At 36.7% G+C, this 19,939-nt stretch overlaps 2 protein-coding genes across 3 annotated transcripts; both read left to right on the top strand.

Moving 5' to 3' along the window:
• Positions 1-2,787: 2,787 nt before the first annotated feature.
• LOC103831588 (cysteine-rich receptor-like protein kinase 3) lies at positions 2,788-19,913 on the top strand. Of its 2 annotated transcripts, XM_033274326.1 has the most exons (11): positions 2,788-3,675; positions 3,800-4,126; positions 4,431-4,776; positions 10,522-10,564; positions 10,662-10,775; positions 10,936-11,075; positions 11,167-11,377; positions 11,465-11,699; positions 11,769-11,913; positions 12,001-12,352; positions 19,601-19,913. In XM_033274326.1, the coding sequence occupies exons 2-10, from the start codon at positions 3,840-3,842 to the stop codon at positions 12,337-12,339; spliced, it is 1,860 nt and encodes a 619-aa protein (XP_033130217.1). In that variant the 5' UTR covers positions 2,788-3,675; positions 3,800-3,839; the 3' UTR covers positions 12,340-12,352; positions 19,601-19,913. The 2 variants fall into 2 exon arrangements, with proteins under 2 accessions (XP_033130217.1, XP_033130216.1); XM_033274325.1 differs by having other exon boundaries at positions 2,788-4,126.
• On the top strand, positions 14,784-19,847 carry LOC103831589 (cysteine-rich receptor-like protein kinase 3). The gene is made up of 8 exons (XM_009107474.3): positions 14,784-17,191; positions 17,413-17,801; positions 17,971-18,084; positions 18,194-18,333; positions 18,415-18,625; positions 18,720-18,954; positions 19,044-19,188; positions 19,271-19,847. Exons 1-8 carry the CDS (start codon positions 16,806-16,808, stop codon positions 19,595-19,597), a joined length of 1,947 nt encoding a protein of 648 aa, XP_009105722.1. The 5' UTR covers positions 14,784-16,805; the 3' UTR covers positions 19,598-19,847.
• Positions 19,914-19,939: the final 26 nt, after the last annotated feature.

The following is a 19,939-nucleotide window of genomic DNA, read 5'->3' as shown; positions in this document are numbered from 1 at the left end:
CATGCATACTTGAATCGTATGTATGTTGACCAAACATTATAAGATTCCAGCGACAATATTACAATTTTCTCCGAATATAAATATATAACATCTCGTTATAATGCAACTACAATGTACAACAATACATATACTTTATTTTAAGATAATAATTATATGTGGGTCGTTCTAATGAAAGGGGGTCAATAGGTATTTAAGTGGGTGCGGTCCTCGTAGGGACACATATACATTGATGATCGTTTGTTAGGCCATTTATTCTCAATTAATGGGTCATCGCCCTTCCATTTTTAAAACAATTTTCAGAAAATACTTCTATAACATATAATGTTTTGTATCTTTTCAATCTTTTACCATAATGTTTCTTTTTATTGCTTTCAATTGATTATACACAGAACACAGGGTTGACCATATGGAAGCTTATGATTGAGTTCAGTTTGGAATAACATGCATTATCTTAATAGTAGCCAAATTCAACTTCACAATTTTCATTTATATTGGATGTTCGATTCCGACTCATAAAGCTTTTCACTCAGAGTAAATGATATACAAATCTTCCCCATCTTCAACTGATTAGATATCTAGACATTCACAACTGATGATGATAAAACTAGATCATCTAGACGCATGAAATGAACACTAAAATATTGTTAACATATTAGAACATATTAAAACATTTGAATAATGCAACGAATCATGCAGACTGAGTCCTAATAACAGTTGAATTTGGATAATGCTATAAGAGGAGGAATTGAGGAAATGGGTTAACTTTTATCGTTGTTAAACTTAAAGTGTGCAAACTTATTTAGGTCAATTTTAGTAAAAATGTGCTTTTAAAAATTTGAAAATATTTTGCATGATTTCATGGAGTTGGTAATTCCATCAATACATTTCGGTTGTTCTACACTTCTACTATGGTCGCTAAGTACTCATCCACATTATTGTTACATACCAATTTTAGTTTATCACAACAAGCACGTCATATTAATTTTGGAAAGATATGTATATATACAATTTTGGTTGTTAGTTTTTTAAGGCAATTGAAACATCATTATCACAATAAGTGTGTATATATATATAGGTAACACAATAGTAATTAACTGCAAATTTATGTATTTCCAGAATTGGTTAAGTGGTTGAGCTTGGGCCATACGCATGCGTGCACACATATATAAAATTTCTAAATACGTACGTAGAGACACTTACGGAAAATACATGTAGCGGAGAAAGTATGAAAATTCACTCATTACCTGAACATGTGGCCTATTATGACAATGGATCAAAACTTAGAACATATTAATCAAGATTCTAAGATAGTAGAAGTTAATAGTCAAAAAGAAAGAAAATATCATAAAAGTTGAATAAATGAATCCAAATAGTGAATAATGTGAAAGTAAAGGTCTTCTATAAAGCGGGAGAATTTGATTCCCGTCAACAAAAAGAAAAGCATCAAGGGGATATAGCTTTGGTGGCTCATAGGAGTGTTATTTTTTGTATATTATATGTAAATCTCTGAATTATGACTCGTGGTCATAGGGGAGAATTATTGCGACCACTAATTGAAAAATGAATCACCACATGTTTTCATTAATCGACCACTAATTCGAGACTATAAAATCATCACTTCACGTTTTGCTTTTATGCTTACCAACGTTTTGACGTTGTATTACGTAGGATTCATTTTTATAACAACTTTGGTCGATTCAGTTTTGATTCAAACCTTCCCTGATCAAAATAAAATATGTCTACACATGATATTTTGTCGTTTTCATACTCCGGAAAACTAGGCATCATTCAACAAAGCCGATTCCTCATCATAAATTCCACTACACCATCTCTGTGTGAACTGTGAAGGGTGAACGAATTTAAATAACTAAAATAAAATATACTAGCATTTAAACTGTTCTAAAACAGTCTAGTTCTTAAAAAGAAAAAAAATATCTTTATACACAAAAAAGAAGAAGAAAAATAATCATACAGTCTAGTTTCCTTTTAACTAAAAGAGGGAGAAAGAGAATATGAGAAAAAGGCGAAGAAAAAGAGGAATATTGAAGCAAAAGGAGGATACAACAATTTGATGTAAGACCAATGATGCTGTCTAAAGCCCGTCCCATGCTCAGCTTTTTCTTCCTCGAGGTTAAAATTTTATTTTATCTGTTGAGATACCATTAACTACTATTTCATACAAGTACCGCCGAATATTTATATTTATACTATATGATTCGGCATCCGACTATGATTAGTCGTCATTTTGTGTATGAGGTGTTTTACAAAGAGGCGTGATTATAGATTATGACCACGCACATTATTACAGCTACATCATCATGATACAATGCATATGTGGCCATAGCTTGTCTTATACTCAAAATTGGGCCTGGAGTTTTGTTATATTGGGTTTAGTTTTGTTATATTAGGTTTTATATAGGTTCTTCTGACCCATCCAGCTACTCTGCTCCAAATTACAATAGTTTCTTATACATTTTCTTTTTAAAACAATAACATTATCACCGAAAACTATGGTTTGTGATAGCAACCTTAAAACAGAGATAGATTTAATGTTCATAGAACTTATTGACACACAAAATGAAAGAGCCTTAGAGAGCTTTATAATGATGATTGGTTATGGCTGTAGATGCTCTAGACAACCAAAATTTTGTTTAGAACTATATATGTCTTGATCTCAAAAAAAAAAAATTATATATGTCAACCAATTAAGCTCTTTTTTCTTTTAAAAAATTACATCAAAAATATCTTTGAAAAATTTAAAAAGACGGCAAAAAGATTTATTTCTAGAGAAAAATATAGTGTTTTACAAATTTACAACAAATAAATTTATAGCATATAAATATATAGATTAAATTTTACATCGAAAAACATAAAGCAATAATCTATTCCAATCACATCCAAAAAAAAAAAAATTAGCTTGCTTGCCACCGAGCACAAATAGATTTGATCTGTATCATAAGAAAGACGCAGAAGGAAAGTTGCTTGAGAGGCAACTCTCTAGGTTCCTACCTAAATTCATTTACTTGCAATGAAAGTACCCTAACACAAATGAGTCCAAAATAACCATATTATGGCCGGTGATTTTTTTTTTGTTTTGAACACATATTATGGCCGGTGATTATATTTCATAAATAGCCGTTTGTTCCATACTTACAAACTTCTTTTATCTTCTTGATGTAAAACCTAATATCTGATGAGTTATAGACTGTTGTAGAAACGGTTTGACTTTAGACAAAGCTGGTAGAAAAAATAACTTCTCACAAAAATTGCAAAGTGTAATTTGTTATAATTTTTCAAACAAATGTCTCTCTATTGCGTTTGCTAAGTCTCTTTTTACCATGTATTGTGAACGTGAGATACTGAGGAAAACAAAGAAAAAATAAAATAAGCAAATATTAATGTGGTGAGGGCGCCACTAGTGGGCACACCTTAAACGTAAGTCAAAGATGTCTTTTTTAAGATGGCTAAATAATCCTAATATATATGTGGAAAACAACAACTCGAGACTATTCGTTACAATGGCAAATTATATAAATCGATTGTTTAAAAAGGACGTCGACGGTTAGTCAAAAAAAGATGGTCGATGTATAGAGGTGGCAAAAGACTAAAAGAATGATTGAAGTTTCTTTGGCTTTGTGACGACCCTTGCAATAACGCATATGTCGACTATACAGAGTACAAAATTTTTTGAAAAACAATAATAGTTGTAGATCTTGCCATAACAAATGTTATCTTTCATCACCAGTCTCTCTGTCTTTTCCTTACATCTTCTTCTCCTCCTTATGGGTTTGTTCTTAAGCCCTGTGATCTCTGATCCTAGAGGAGAAACGGTGGCTCAGATGTGCAACAACAGAACAATGACCCCGCAGCAAAGAAGTCTAGTCGTCACCAACTTCCTTAACGCCATGGATGCCGTCTCTCCACTAATTGAAGCTAGAGGTTACGGCCAAGTAGTCAACGGCACAGGGAACTTAACAGTCTATGCTTACGGAGAGTGTATGAAAGATCTTGACAAGAAAGATTGCGACTTGTGTTTTGCTCAGATAAAAGCTAAAGTCCCTCGTTGCTTGCCCTTTCAACAAATTACTCGTGGTGGTCGTGTCTTCTCCGATGGATGCTATGTCAGGTATCATTATCATCTCAGTCTGAAAATCTGAAATTTTGAGTATTTGATTATATGATACTCTGTTTGTTTCATGTATGTTTTAAAATTCTCATACATATTAATAAAATTAAATATTAGTTATAGATGCAAAATTTATTATTATCTATTTTGTACAATTCTAAACTAATAGGAATTTAATAAATGTAATTAATTTAAAAAAATTATAATTAATCATTATTACTTAGTAAAAATGTATAAAGATAGAAAAATGAAATTTTTTCTTCTAAAACATGCATTTTTTTATCAAACTGATGGAATATTGTAGGTACGACGAGTACAACTTCTTCAACGAGACTTTAAGCTCGCTAGACCAGACTAATTGTTCTGAAAAGGAGATAACCGGAGTAAACCGGACGTTATTTCGGGATAACGCGGCGGAGTTGGTGAAGTTTATGAGCGTGGAGGCGGTGAGGAACGGTGGTTTCTATGCTGGATTTGTGGATAAACGTAACGTGGCGGTTCACGGTTTGGCTCAGTGTTGGGAGCCTCTTACTCGTAGTGGTTGTGTTGAGTGTTTGGGTAAAGCTTCAGAGCAAATCGGCTCTTGTTTGGGTAAAGAAGAAGGTAGAGCTCTTAACGCTGGCTGTTACATGAGGTTTTCTACTCACAAGTTTTGTAAGGATTTAACCTTAACTCTATGCTTTGAACTTAGAATGGATTTAACTTCACCGAAACCTTTTAATCTCTTTCTTAGAAACCCAAAGCTTATTACAACTCTTGAAAGATGAAAGCACAAGTCTTTTGCTCTCTATCCCTCGTATGCTAGTTAACCGTATGACCCTTCTATGAAACCCTCGTGCCTTTATATATAGGTCTACAAAGTTCCTAATTCATATTGTATTAAGGAAAACTTCCTAATCCTATTTGTCATTACACCAGAACTAACCGACATCTCTTTTGTTGCAGGATCAGGTAGTTGGGCCAGGACAATTGAGGCCCATTTGATCAACAAACTCCACCTTGGGCCTTAATTTTTTTTTTCTTCTCAGCTTCTCTTCTCTTCTTCCTCGATACCACCGAAGACGTCTCGAGCTTCTTCCATGGTCGACGACTCTTGCGGTGATGATGATTCCAAGTGATGATGGCTTCTAATCGAACCGTTCCTTCGTCAAGGTTCTTCGATTTTCTAATCCGCCTCGCCTTTTGAAGATATTTGAATCAGCTCCTCCATGAATCCTCCGTCGATGTTTCCCCCGACGCCGTCTCTTACTCCGATCCTGGTTTATTTTGAAAAATAGATCGCGACTTCTTCTTTCTCCTGAGAAAATTATTCTCTCAAAACCATCGGGGAAGAGAGAAACTTCACCGGAATTTTGACGTCCCATTTCCCGGTAAGTCTCTTTTGATTCTTCACCTTTGAGCTGAAATCTTCTTACTCTTCCTGCCTTTGTACTGATCCCTTAACTTCTCAATTTTCTGATCTTCTCTCAGCTTTTCAGGCAAACCTTTATTGCCTCCTCTGCTGTGTAAAACAACCCCATGTCTCCCTTCAGCTCCTTACTTAGCTTGTTTAAGACTTTAATTATGTCGTTTAACTCGATCAGTTGAGATTCCTTGTGTGATTGAGGTACTCGTCTCCCTTCAGCTCCTTTATTGCTGTTTAAGACGTTCTCTCCAATAACTTAGTTTCTTTGTTTCCGTTAGTCATTCCGGTTTCTTTAGAGATCTTGTTTCGGTCTTCCTCAGCTACTCCACCTTGAGCTGAAACCTCCTTGCCTTAGAACTCCTTGCCTCGCATCTTCCTAGCAGGTAACTTCCTTGTAACCATTGAGCTTCCTTGTTATCGATAAGAAGTAACTTGTTTGCTCTAACCTTATTACTTCTTCTTGTGCGAGGTGAATCGATAACGAAGTTACCTGCCGTGCCAGTCTCTTAGGCTATCTTGAGGAGTTCACAACACAGATCAAACTTTTGCCCTGGTAAGGCTTTAGTTAGAAAATCTGCTGGGTTCCTGCTAGTATGGATCTTAGATAGAGTAACACTGCCATCTTCGACTACATCTCTGATGAAATGATATTTAGTGTCAATATGCTTTGTTCGTTCGTGATGAACATGATTCTTTGCTAGGGCTATAGCGCTTTGTGAATCGCAATTGATCTTGACACTTTCTTGCTCGAATCCTAGTTCTTTGCATAGTCTTCTTAGCCATAAAGCTTCTTTCGCAGCCGCGGTTAGAGCCATGTACTCAGCTTCGGTTGTCGAAAGAGCTACTACGTCTTGTAATCCTGATTTCCAGCTTATAGTATTTCCCCAAACTTGAAACACATATCCAGTAACTGACCTTCTTCTGTCAAGGTCTGTTGCGTAATCAGAATCACAAAATCCTTCTATGCTGAATTTTGAATTCTTAGTGAATGTAAGACACCTTCCTGTAGCTCCTTTTAGGTATCTTAGAACCCACTTAGCAGCCGCCCAGTGTTCTTTTCCAGGTTCAGACATGAACCGACTTATCAATCCAACGGCAAAGCCTAGATCAGGTCGAGAGCCAACCATAGCGTACATAATACTTCCTACGGCACTCGCGTATGGTATCTCTTCCATGCAACTTCCTTCTTCTTCCTTTTGATCTGGTGTGAGGCTCCTTAGTTTAAACTGAGATGAAGTTGGGGACACCACGGCCTTTGCATCAGTCATGCCAAACGTTTCCACTACCTTCTTTAGGTAGCTTTCTTGCGATAGTATTAGGACTCCTTTTGATCTATCTCTTATGATATCCATTCCTAATATTCTTGACGCTTTTCCCAAGTCTTTCATCTCGAATTCCTTGCTCAAACTCTCTTTTATTTTTCTGATTTCTTGATGATCTCCTGAGGCTATGAGCATGTCATCAACGTATAGAAGTAAAAACACAGCTTGGGATGTCTTGACATTCTTCATGTAGACGCATGGATCCTCTTTACTTCTCACGAACTGTTGAGTTTTCATGAAACAATCAAACCTGTGATTCCATCGCCTTGGTGATTTTTTAAGCCCATATAAGGATTTCTTGAGTAAGCATACTTTGTTCTCATCCCCTTTCTTAACATAGCCCTCAGGTTGCTTCATAAGAATCCTTTCTTCAAGATCGCCGTGTAAGAATGCCGTCTTCACGTCCATCTGCTCTAGCTCGTAATCGTTGTTAACCACAAGTGAGAGCATTATGCGAATTGATACGTGTTTTACCACCGGAGAAAACACTTCGTTGTAATCAATTCCTTCTTGTTGTGAGAAACCTTGAGCCACCAATCTCACCTTATATCTCGGCTCCTCTACTCCTGGGATTCCGGGTTTTAACTTGAAAATCCACTTGCATCCTACTACTCTTGCATTCTCAGGTTTCTCTATCAAGATCCAGGTACGATTTCGTTGGAGTGAATCCATCTCTTCATCTGCTCCATTCTTCCATTGCCTTTGTTTCTTACTTGTCATTGCTTCATTGAAGGTTTTTGGTTCTTCAATCTCTAACTCGTCTGCTGCGGCTAGTGCATATGCTACGAAATCTTCATCTTCAAATCTGGATGGTGGTTTTATTTGCCTTCTAACACGATCCCTAGCCAGCATGTAGCCGTCAATGCTTGACTCTGCTTCGGGCTCGTTTTCATCTTCTTGACTTGTTTCGTCCTCTTCTGTTTCATTCGATGTCTTGGGTAATGAAGCTCCACCTAGAAACTGTAACCCCTCGTCTTCTTTCTTAGATGGAGTAGGACCTTCGATAAGATTTTCTTTAAATGTTACACGTCTCGTCTCGGTCTTCTTTGGATCTCTCTCTGTGTCTTTAACATCATGTATCGTGTGTTTGTATAGTTCTTCTTCATTGAACACAACGTTTCTACTTGTGTCACATCTCCTATCTTCTTCAATCCACACACGATATCCTTTAGTACCAAACGGATATCCCATAAATACTCCTTTTATGGCCCTTGGACTCGTTTTTGCTTGAACCTTATGAACAAAAGCCGAACACCCGAACCTCTTAAGGTTGCTTAGGTCGCACTTCGTACCTGTCCATCTCTCCTCAGGTAGTTCATAATCAATTGCAGAGTTAGGAGATCGATTGATCACATATGTGGCCGTTGAAGCAGCTTCGGCCCAGAACTCTTGCCCTAACCCTGTCTCCACGAGCATGCACCGAACCTTGTCCATGATTGTTCGGTTCATCCGTTCTGAAACTCCGTTCTGCTGCGGAGTATACGGACATGTCTTGTGTCTCTTAATGCCCGAGTCTTTGCAGAGTTTATCAAACTGCTGATTGCAAAACTCAAGGCCATTATCCGTTCGCAAGCACTTTATTTTCTTCTTCGTCTGATTTTCGACAGCTTCTTTCCACTCCTTGAATTTGCTGAAGGCTTCATCTTTTGTTTTAAGAAAATAAATCCAGACTTTTCGAGAGTAATCATCTATGAAGCTTATGAAGTACTTACTTCCCGATAGACTTTCTGGAGTTGATGGAGCTCCCCATAAATCTGAATGAATGTACTCTAGAATTTCTTTAGTGGTATGCTTCGCAGCAGGGAAGCTTTGTTTGTGAGATTTTCCCAAGACACACGTCTCACAGAACTCGAGTTTGTCCACCTCCTTCTTTGGTACATATCCTTTTTCAACCAGAACATTCAGATTCTTTAAACTCATATGACATAATCTGGAGTGCCATATAGTCGTCTTGTCTATCTCTGCCCTTGACACATTTGCTTCTCCTCTAGATACGGTCCCTTGTAGGTAGTATAGTCCTCCATTGAACTTCCCTGATATGATCTCCTTTCCGTCCTTGTAGAATCTGATCATAAAGTCTTTCCCTTCGTATTGGCATCCAGATCGTTCAAGCATCCCGTAAGATATCAAGTTCCGGCTCATAGTCGGCATGTATCTCACATCCTTGAGAACCACCACGGTTCCATCGGGTCTCACAATCCTGATCTTACCTATTCCTTTTACATCACAGTGGGTATTGTTAGCCATAAGAACTCTCCCTCCTTCGAATTCTTCTAGGTCAAACAACACGTCTTTGTTTGGTGTGATATGGAAAGAACACCCCGAGTCCATCACCCATTCTTCTTTTGAGTCGTTAGTACTGACTGTGAGCACTAGTGGTTGTTTCGGTTCTGCAGCAACGTTGGCAGATTTATTTGACCTTCTGTCAGGACATTCTCTCTTCCAATGTCCCTCTTTGCCACATATGAAACACCCCTTATTGTTTTTATCGTACTTGGGTCTAGATTTAGATCTACCGTACCTGCTCTTAGATCTTCCTTTCCAATTCCTGTTTCCTCCTTTGTTTGACCGGTTTGATTCTCTTCCTCTGTCCTCAACGTATAGGCCCTCATCTTGAGACTTAGAGAGTTTACCACTTTCCAATAACTCCCTCTCCTTAGATCGTGCCGCCCCGGTTACTTCGTTGATCTTGAGAGTGTCTCGACCGTACTTGAGGGTCTCCTTTAGTTGATCATATCGCTGAGGCATTGAGTTTAGTAGTAGTATAGCTTGAACTTCTTCATCAACCTCCACGCTCAAGTTATTTAAATCTGCTACTAGCTTTAGGAAGTCATCAACGTTTGCATCAATAGTCTTTGAATCGTTCATCTTGAAAGTGTAAAATTTGTGTTGCAGGTAGATACGATTCGGTAAGGACGTCTCCGTGTACAGCGTGTTGAGAGCTGTCCACATCGCAGCAGCCGTATCACAGTTGCAAATCTTCCTTAGGACTTGGTTTCCAACATTCACAACAATGAGATCTTTTGCTTTCTCTGATTTTCCGAGCTTAACGGGATCAATGGTCGGGATGCTTTCTGCTTCTTTCTTCTCTGCGTCCTTTAAGGTATCATCTCCCTCTACCTTGTTGACTGGTGAATCCGTTAGAAGCTTCTCATCAGTTAGGATATCCTTTAGCCCTAGGACACCAAAGTGAGCCATCATCCGAACCTTCCATAGCGAAAAATCTCCTGTTCCATCGAACCGATCTATGTCGATCCTCTCGATCTTTGGTTTAGTCATTCTTGTTCAAGCACCCTTGCAATCAAAACCTGGATTGCTCTGATACCACTTGTAAGGATTTAACCTTAACTCTATGCTTTGAACTTAGAATGGATTTAACTTCACCGAAACCTTTTAATCTCTTTCTTAGAAACCCAAAGCTTATTACAACTCTTGAAAGATGAAAGCACAAGTCTTTTGCTCTCTATCCCTCGTATGCTAGTTAACCGTATGACCCTTCTATGAAACCCTCGTGCCTTTATATATAGGTCTACAAAGTTCCTAATTCATATTGTATTAAGGAAAACTTCCTAATCCTATTTGTCATTACACCAGAACTAACCGACATCTCTTTTGTTGCAGGATCAGGTAGTTGGGCCAGGACAATTGAGGCCCATTTGATCAACAAGTTTTACAATAACTCTGGAAATTCAACAGCAGATGGAAATGGTGGTAAGTAGATAAAGCTTGACTAATATTAATATCTATATATTGTAACATTTCTGGAATGTTAGATTTATTTATATCTTTCCTTGTGTTTGTTGATCAGGTCATAACCATTTGGTTGTGATTTTGGCGGTGACATGTTCGGTGGTGGCTTTTGTTCTGTTGGTCTCAGCTGTTGGTTTCTTGTATAGAAAGAAACGCGCCAAGAAGCAAAGAGGTTTGTGACTTTTGAATGTTTTGCAAATTGAGTTCTTTGTTGAATCAGTTAGGTCTTGAAGTAGCTAAGTTTTTGAGATTAGTCATTGGAGTATGCGTGGTTATAGTAAAGTTTAAAATCTTGATCTAGATAATTATTTTTTTCTGTGTATGTAATGTAGAGAATAAGCAGCTAGGGCCACTGTTTATGCTTGCCAACAAATCTAATATATGTTTCTCCTACGAGAATCTCGAGAAGGCCACTGATTACTTCAGCGACAAAAATAAGCTAGGACAAGGAGGATCTGGTTCTGTATTTAAGGTTGGTTGTGTTTTTTTTATTATCCGTTTGTTTAGAGTTTCTTTTTCGGATGTTCCTATTCTTCAAGTCTTTTGCCCTTTTTGTGCAACAGGGAGTTCTTCGTAACGGTAAGACTATTGCGGTGAAGAGACTGTTCTTCAACACAAAGCAATGGGTTGATCATTTCTTTAACGAAGTCAATTTAATAAGCCAAATCAACCACAAGAACCTTGTCAAGCTCTTGGGATGTAGCATAACCGGACCCGAGAGCCTTCTGGTTTATGAATACATCGCGAATAAAAGCCTACATGACTATCTTTTCGGTTTGTATTTCTCATCTTAAACCGTTGTGCGTTTACCATATCTTAATTGTATCATATTTGACCTGTTACTACTACTTTTTTGTTTAGTAAGACAAGATGTTCCACCGTTGGATTGGGCGAAGAGGTTCAAAATTTTACTTGGCACAGCAGAAGGAATGGCTTACCTTCACGAAGAGTCGAATCTGAGGATCATACACAGAGACATCAAGCTGAGTAATATACTTTTGGAACATGATTTTACTCCAAGGATCGCTGATTTTGGACTGGCTAGATTGTTCCCTGGGGACAAGACTCACATCAGCACCGCCATTGCCGGTACACGGTAAAGTCTCTAAACTGATCTTTTGTCACTTTTTTTATTACACAATTGTTACATTTATCTTGAAAACAGAGGCTACATGGCGCCAGAATATGCTGTACGAGGAAAACTCACTGAGAAAGCAGACGTTTACAGTTTTGGAGTTGTTATGATTGAAGTTATAACCGGAAGACGTAACAATGCCTTCTCACAAGACGCTACTTCGATCCTACAAACGGTGCCTCTCTCAAAGTTATTAACGTTTTTTTTTCCTCGAGTGATTTAAGCTCAACCGTTTTCTTGAATCTTGAAAACAAAAATTTAGGTATGGAGTCTGTACGGGACAAGCAACCTGGTTCAGGTTGTGGATCAAGTTTTGGGGGATAACTTCAACAAGATGGAAGCGTCACGGTTGCTTGAGATCGGGTTGCTTTGCGTTCAAGCAGCGTTTGAACAACGGCCTGCGATGTCTGCGGTTGTGAAAATGATGAAAGGGAGTTTAGAGATTCCTAAGCCTACGCAACCGCCGTTTTTGAATCCTGGGAGTGTATTAGAGATGAGAAAGATGTTGTCTCCGCCGATGGATTCTCCTATGGATGATCAATCTCAGTCTTCGGGTTGGAGGAGTGACAACATATCTGAGAGTTTTTTTGAACCTAGATGAGCTTTAAGATCGGTTTATCTCCGTGTCATATGTTTAAAAAGCTGAGATTCCGATAAATCTTGTGTAACTAATTGAGGGTAACGTATGAACCACGACGCTATTATGTAACCTAGGAAGTGAACATGGTTAAAGCTCACATGGAGGGAAAATTTCTGTTTAGTCTTGGTTTAGATTCGTTTATAATCTATAGTACTGTACAGTTAAGATTACAACCGTTTGTGTAGGCCTGGACATTTCAGTTTCGGTTGAATCTTTTTTTTGGTTTTTCGGTTCTAAAGATAGGATCTGTTTGAATATTTATGAAATTTGATGCCGTTTTAGTTCGGTTATTTCAGTTTTCGGTCTGGATCCAAACGGTTTGACCAACGTACATATATTTCATATTTTCATTAGTTTTATCCTCTGCAATACGAGTTTGGACAATGTTTCCCTTCATACTAGTTGACTTTATATTTGTTCTTGTTTCCAACTTTGTGCATCATTGAAAAGAGTCTGTGGCCTGTAAAATCAACGGTTGGATACTTTTAGAAGATATTTATTTTTGGGTTTTAGATAATTTTGAGTATCAGATAAAACTCCACATGAAGCTAACCAATTCGAAAATTTATTATATCTGAAGGAATTTGTGAATTTGATGCTGAAAACTAAAAACCCTTTTTAAAATTTAATTCAAATATGAACATGAAAACTAGGCAACATTAAAAATCTAATTCAACTATGAACAGATATCCGAAACATCCATACTTATTTTAAGTGATGCATACTATTCCATATGTTTCAAAATGTTACATATTTTAGATTTTTCACATATTTTAAGAAAACACATTAAATTTGCATTTTTTTGTAATTATCTTTTTTGTAATTTTAAGCCAATAAAAATCCAATGAATGCAATTAAATTTTTGTTTAAGTTTGTAATTAATTAATAAAATATGCATTGAAAATGTAAAAATTAGATTTTTTTTGAAACAACATTTTGTTATGTAACTTTGTGAAACGGAAGGAGTATTTTGATGTTATGATGATTCAGTTTTAAATGTTAAATCAGACGAGATAGAGAGGTCGGTAGAAAACGGTCTGGCATTAGCCAGACCTGCTAAAGGCAAAACCTCTTTTAAAAAATTGCAAAGTATATTTTGTTCAAACAATTCAATTCCCTGTTGGGTTTGCTGAGCCTCTTTTTCCATGAATTGTGAATGTAAGATATTTAGCAAACCCTTTCTCAAACAAAAAAAGATACAGAGGAAGAAAAAATGAGGGAAAAATTATCGTTCACTAAAATAGCCATGTAAGTCAAAAAGTAACACTAGTGTTTTAGATGGTGACGGCGCACTAGTGGGCACACCTTAAACATAAGTCAAAGATGGCTTTTTTTTTTTTGATTGCCCACTAATCCTAATATCTTGAAAACAACAACCTTAAGACTATTCGTTTCGTCGGCCCAAAGAAAACAAGATTTGGAGCATATCAAATCGTAGACTAAAATACATGATTTCATCAATAAACAACAAAAAAGAAAATGAATACAAAAGTCTTGCAGTCATTTCAATACACGGTTTAGTTTTGATTCCAGAGATCAGAGTTTAGTTTTCTAGGTCTCAGTCATGGTTTGGGCTTTTGTTTTCTGCAAGAAAAAGATACATTAATGCAAGTAGATATCAATAATGCCACATACACGGCTTTGATATCTTGGAGTTGACATTGACTTTGATAGTCATTAGTCACGAGCTGGTCGCTTTGCTTCTAAGCGGTGAGTACTAAGGGACCCCCGGTTGTTTGCATAAACGATTTTTGTTTTATCGACTTGTCCACTTGATCATGCTTCGAATTGGGAAAAATGGATCAAGCGTTGCGAGATCACGCTTCTTAGTGTTGTATGGGAAGTGTTTAAAAAGGAAGGGAACCAGCAAGTGGGAGGAACCATCTTTAGATCCTCATTCATAACAAACCATAAACACTACAAAAAAAGTGGGAGAAACATAATAGATAGTATAATGAAACACTAGTGATTCTAATAGCTTTGAAAAGTGAATGGACTGCCTAAAACCTTTGAAAGGGAGTAGTATGTCTGCTTATAGAAAAACTAATGTAAATTTTTATAAAGAAAAAGTAAAAAATAATATTGTAAATTACATTTACTTTATGTCTTTATGATCTATAAACATGTTTTTAAGAATTTGAATTACATTGTTACATACATATTATTGTATCTTTGTATTAATTATTGTAATTTTGTATTAATATTGATATAATTATTTTATTTAGTATAATTTTTTTTTAAAAAAAAATCAAAAATATTAGATACTATACATTTTAAAATATTTATTACATGTTAGAAATATATATGTTTGATTTAAAATATATTAACTTTAAATATATTAAAAATTATATTTGTGTATTAATATATTAAAACTATTGTATGGAAAGTAAATTTTATCTCTTTCTCAAAAAGTACTTTTTATTATAATTTAAATAAGCTTTCATATTTATAAATTAATTTATAAAAACTTAGACTGTTTTTTTATCAACTTTCACCATTTAAACATATGTTTTGGACCACTAGATTCGTTCGATCCACATTTGTATCGCTAAATCCATTTTTGTTCCAATTTTTCCGAACCTTAAAACATCGACCACTTTTTAGTAGTGGATCAAATTATATTTTTTCTAAAAAAAACTGCTTATATTTTTCAATAATTGTGAATGGCAAAATTTATTCAGTTCCTCCACCATGGTAGATGACCCATCTTTGTTCCGTTTTCCACTCGGAGCCTAATTGGTTTTATTCGTTGTAAACGCTGTATCTGTACCAATAATTTAAGAAACCGTGTTACGCACTTTTAGATTTATATATTACAATCCGTCAGAAATCAAGATCTTGCGTTGAACTAGTCACGGAGTTTCGATTAGTTTTTGTAGTTTTGTTGATTAAACTAATGTTATATGATAAGCATTGACTCCGGTCGTATATATGTCATAGTATTCTAGAGGTTATGCAAATGAAAAAGCAGAGATATTTTTCGTTATACACTGTAAACAAAAATTCAACGACTTATAAACCATTTTTCTTCTTTTAGAGTCCTGTATTTTGACTAATTATATTCTACGATCCCAAACTAAACAAAAATAAAGACACTGATTAGTTCACAGCCTAAGTATAAATACTAGTGTATAGGCTGGCATCTTGCAAGGAAAAAGCTTATACATGTTCACATACGTATAAACTACAAAGTAACATACATGCACATACGTACTATGTACTTCTTGTTAATTGTATATACGATTTATCACTTATCAGGAAATATTTAAACCAGAAATGCAATTTTCAAAAAGCGACGTTAGAGGGTTTACACATTTATAATTATGTCATTTTCAGAATATATTATACGGAAGATTATACTAATCGATGGTTGAAAAAGATGGTCGACGGAAAGAGGTGGCAAAATAATAAAAGTATGATTGAAGTTGATTTGGCTTTGAGATGACCTTGCAATGAGGCATATGTCGTAATCTCCCTATTAAACGAGAGAGATTGAAGTTGCTAACTGATCTAGAGACAACCCTCACAATACGGCCTATATATTATGCCATTAGAGTTAGTTTTCTAACATTTGAACTTATTTCTATATTTTCTCTATATGCTATTATATTGAACATTCCCCTCTCAAATCCGGATTTGAGGTAGTGTATTGTCTTCTCGGTGAATCTGAAGATCGTAGGCCATGATGGCCATCCCACAATCTTAACAAGCCTTGAACCGATTTTGATGAGCTAAAATTGGGAATGGTAGATCCAAAACTAATAATCACTATGCTAAAATTGCTAATCCAATTATAAAAATCACGTAACCCACATAATCATTCAATTTCCTTGTCATCTCTATACATTCTCATAGTTTTGATACTTCGTTCTCTCTTTAAGATAGTCTTGTGATTAATATTATGACCCACGTACTACTTACAAACTAACGACAAGTTGACAACTGGAGTATCACAGAATTTAGTTTTCTTTTTCGGCGCAAAAAGACATGGGTTACAAAACCGAACATATCCAAAAAGGTGACAAAGCGCTGACGTCATGTCCCACCCATAAACCGTACATAGCAAAAAAAACATAACTCCAAACGGCGTCGTTAGTTGTTTTCATTTCTAATTTCCCTGTCCTAAATGCGATCGCTCTATTTCCTTGAATCATCATCATCGAAAGTCTCTCTTTGACTCTCCACACCCATCATCTCTCCCAAGCAAAGACGAAAACTCAAAGTTGATTTTTTTTTCTTTTTCCGCTTGACCCAACAACCGCAAATCGAATTTAAACTTCCAGATTCGTGTCTCTCCTTCCTTTCTCTATCTCCCGATTCCACTTTGAAGAAAAAAAATCAATTAAAAAAAAACAGAATAAAGATCAAAAACTCCAAAACAAATGTTATATTACTAAACTCCACAAGACCAAACCCTCGAAACCAAGATGACGACTTTCATCTCCAACCTCTCTCTTCTCCTCCTTGTCGGTTTTTTGTTCTTAAACCCTGTGATCTCCGATTCGAGAGGAGAGACGGTGGCTCAGCGATGCAGCAACAGAACAACGACCCCTCAGCAAAGAAGTCTCGTCGTCACCAACTTCCTCGCCGCCATGGACGCAGTGTCTCCGCTAGTGGAAGCTAAAGGCTACGGGCAAGTAGTCAACGGCACAGGGAACTTAACGGTCTACGCTTACGGAGAGTGCATGAAAGATCTTGACAAGAAAGACTGCGACTTGTGTTTCGCTCAGATCAAAGCTAAAGTCCCTCGTTGCTTACCCTTTCAACGAGGCACTCGTGGTGGTCGTGTCTTCTCCGATGGATGCTTCATTAGGTATCATTCTCGTCTCAGCCGAAAATATAATTTTTTATTCCAATTTAGGAAATTTTTTTTGAGTATTTTGGTTATATGATACTGATCTTATGAATAAAACATTAAATTTTAAATTTAACATAATTTTTTTGTTATTATTTATTATTTCATAATTCTAAACAAAACAAGTATATTTTTAAAAAATCCGAAATTTAGTTGTATCTAATTTTATACTTGATTAGGTACGACGAGTACAACTTCTTCAACGAGACGTTAAGCTCGCAAGACGTGACTAATTGTTCTAATAAGGAGATAACCGGGGTAAACCGGACGTTATTCCGGGCTAACGCCGCGGAGTTGGTGAAGTTTATGAGCGTGGAGGCGGTGAGGAACGGTGGTTTCTACGCTGGATTTGTGGATAGACGTAACGTGACGGCTCACGGTTTGGCTCAGTGTTGGGAGCCTCTTACCCGCAGTGGTTGTGCTGAGTGTTTGAGTAAAGCTTCAGAACAAATCGGTTCTTGTTTGGGTAAAGAAGAAGGTCGAGCTCTTAACGCTGGCTGTTACATGAGGTTTTCTAATCTGAAGTTTTACAATAACTCTGGAAATTCAACATCAGATGGAAATGGTGGTAAGTAGATAAAGCTTGAAATGTGACTTAGATTAGTATATATTGTTACATTTTATGGAATGTTATTGAACATTGGTTACAGATTAAACACAAAACTGAGGCATTGATTTAGAAACATTTCACTAATAGGTTGATTTATTTAAGTCTATTCTTTTTTGTTATTAATCAGGTCATAACCACTTGGCTGTGATTTTGGCGGTGACATCTTCGGTGGTAGCTTTTGTTCTGTTGGTCTCTGCTTTAGGTTTCTTGTATAAGAAGAAACGTGCCAAGAAGCTAAGAGGTTTGTGACTTCTAAATGTTTTGCACATTGGAGCATGAGTGGTTATAGTAAAGCTTAAAATCTTGATAATACTAAATAATTTTTTGTGCGTGTGGGTAATGTAATGTAGAGAAGAAGCAACTAGGGTCTCTGTTTATGCTTGCCAACAAATCTGATCTTTGTTTCTCCTATGAGAATCTCGAGAGGGCCACTGATTACTTCAGCGACAAGAATAAGCTAGGCCAAGGAGGATCTGGTTCTGTATTTAAGGTAGGGTGTGTTCTTATTATCTGTTTCTTTAGAGATTCTTATTCTTCAATTGGTTAACTCTTTACCCTTTTTGTGCAATAGGGAGTTCTTAGTAACGGTAAGACTGTTGCGGTGAAGAGGCTATTCTTCAACACAAAGCAGTGGGTTGATCATTTCTTTAACGAAGTCAATCTAATAAGCCAAATCGACCACAAGAACCTTGTCAAGCTCTTGGGATGCAGCATAACCGGACCCGAGAGCCTTTTGGTCTATGAATACATAGCGAACCAAAGCCTCCATGACTATCTTTTCGGTTTGTTGTTCTCATCCTAAATCCAATCTTTTGCGATTACCATGTCTCAGTAGTGTTACATTGATTTGGTTCTTGCTTCTTTTTTTTGGTACAGTAAGACAAGATGTTCAACCGTTGAGCTGGGCGAAGAGGTTCAAGATTATACTTGGGACAGCAGAAGGAATGGCGTATCTACACGAAGAGTCAAATCTGAGGATCATACATAGAGACATCAAGCTGAGTAATATACTTTTGGAACATGATTTTACTCCGAGGATCGCTGATTTCGGACTGGCTAGATTGTTCCCTGAGGACAAGACTCACATCAGCACTGCCATCGCCGGTACACTGTAAAGTCTCTAAACTTATCTTTTGTAACTTTTACTGATTACACCATTTTTATACTAATTTTTGAAGTTATTCCACTTGTGAAACACAGAGGCTACATGGCACCAGAGTATGTTGTACGAGGGAAACTAACTGAGAAAGCAGATGTATACAGCTTCGGAGTTCTTATGATTGAAGTTATAACCGGAAGACGTAACAACGCCTTCTCACAAGACTCTAGTTCGATCCTCCAAACGGTAAGTAATTATCATTTTTTTTTTCTTGAGGGTTTGTTTTAAGCTCAAACCATTTTCTTGAATCTTGAAAATGAAAATTTAGGTTTGGCGTCTGTACGGGACAAGCAACTTTGTTCAAGTTGTGGATCCAGTTTTGGGGGACAACTTCAACAAGATGGAAGCGTCACGGTTGCTTGAGATCGGTCTGCTCTGCGTTCAAGCAGCGTTTGATCAGCGTCCTGCCATGTCTGCGGTTGTGAAAATGATGAAAGGGAGTTTGGAGATTCCTACGCCGACGCAACCGCCGTTTCTGAATCCAGGGAGTGTATTGGAGATGAGAAAGATGATGTCTCCGACGATGGAAGATCAGTCTCAGTCTTCTGGCTGGAGGAGTGACAACATATCTGAGAGTTTCTTCGAACCTAGATGAGCTTTTAATATCAGAATCTTTTTGTCGTGGATGGATTCTCAATCTGTCATATGTAAAAAGACCTGAGATGCCGATAAATCGTAACTAATTGAGTTAACGTATGATCCACGCCACTGTTATGTAACCTAGGAAGTGAACACGGTTAGAGCTCACTTGGTTGGTGGAGGGCAAACTCTGGTTTAGTCTTGGTTTAGGTTTGTTTATAAATCTATAGTACGATTCGATTAATATTACAACCGTTTTTATGTGATTTTGCTTTTGTTCTCAAGTTTGTATGTTTTTCTATTTCAAATAAATCACTAGTTTTGTTTGCGTTTTCATATTTGCAAAAGTTATTTTAAT

The sequence above is a fragment of the Brassica rapa genome, chromosome A07 (assembly GCF_000309985.2).
Source record: "Brassica rapa cultivar Chiifu-401-42 chromosome A07, CAAS_Brap_v3.01, whole genome shotgun sequence".
Classification (NCBI taxonomy): domain Eukaryota; kingdom Viridiplantae; phylum Streptophyta; class Magnoliopsida; order Brassicales; family Brassicaceae; genus Brassica; species Brassica rapa.
Note: the sequence above shows the minus strand (reverse complement) of the source record. Positions and strands in the feature narration are given on the sequence as shown.

Bases quoted from the DNA above. Each gene is read 5' to 3' on its own strand.
- LOC103831588 (XM_033274325.1), top strand. From the start codon at position 3,726: ATGTTATCTTTCATCACCAGTCTCTCTGTCTTTTCCTTACATCTTCTT. The intron at 11,700-11,768 runs GTAAAGTCTCTA...TCTTGAAAACAG, and splicing joins ACCGCCATTGCCGGTACACG to AGGCTACATGGCGCCAGAAT. The intron at 11,914-12,000 runs GTGCCTCTCTCA...ACAAAAATTTAG, and splicing joins CTACTTCGATCCTACAAACG to GTATGGAGTCTGTACGGGAC.
- LOC103831589 (XM_009107474.3), top strand. From the start codon at position 16,806: ATGACGACTTTCATCTCCAACCTCTCTCTTCTCCTCCTTGTCGGTTTT. The intron at 17,802-17,970 runs GTAAGTAGATAA...GTTATTAATCAG, and splicing joins AACATCAGATGGAAATGGTG to GTCATAACCACTTGGCTGTG. The intron at 18,626-18,719 runs GTTTGTTGTTCT...TTTTTGGTACAG, and splicing joins CCTCCATGACTATCTTTTCG to TAAGACAAGATGTTCAACCG.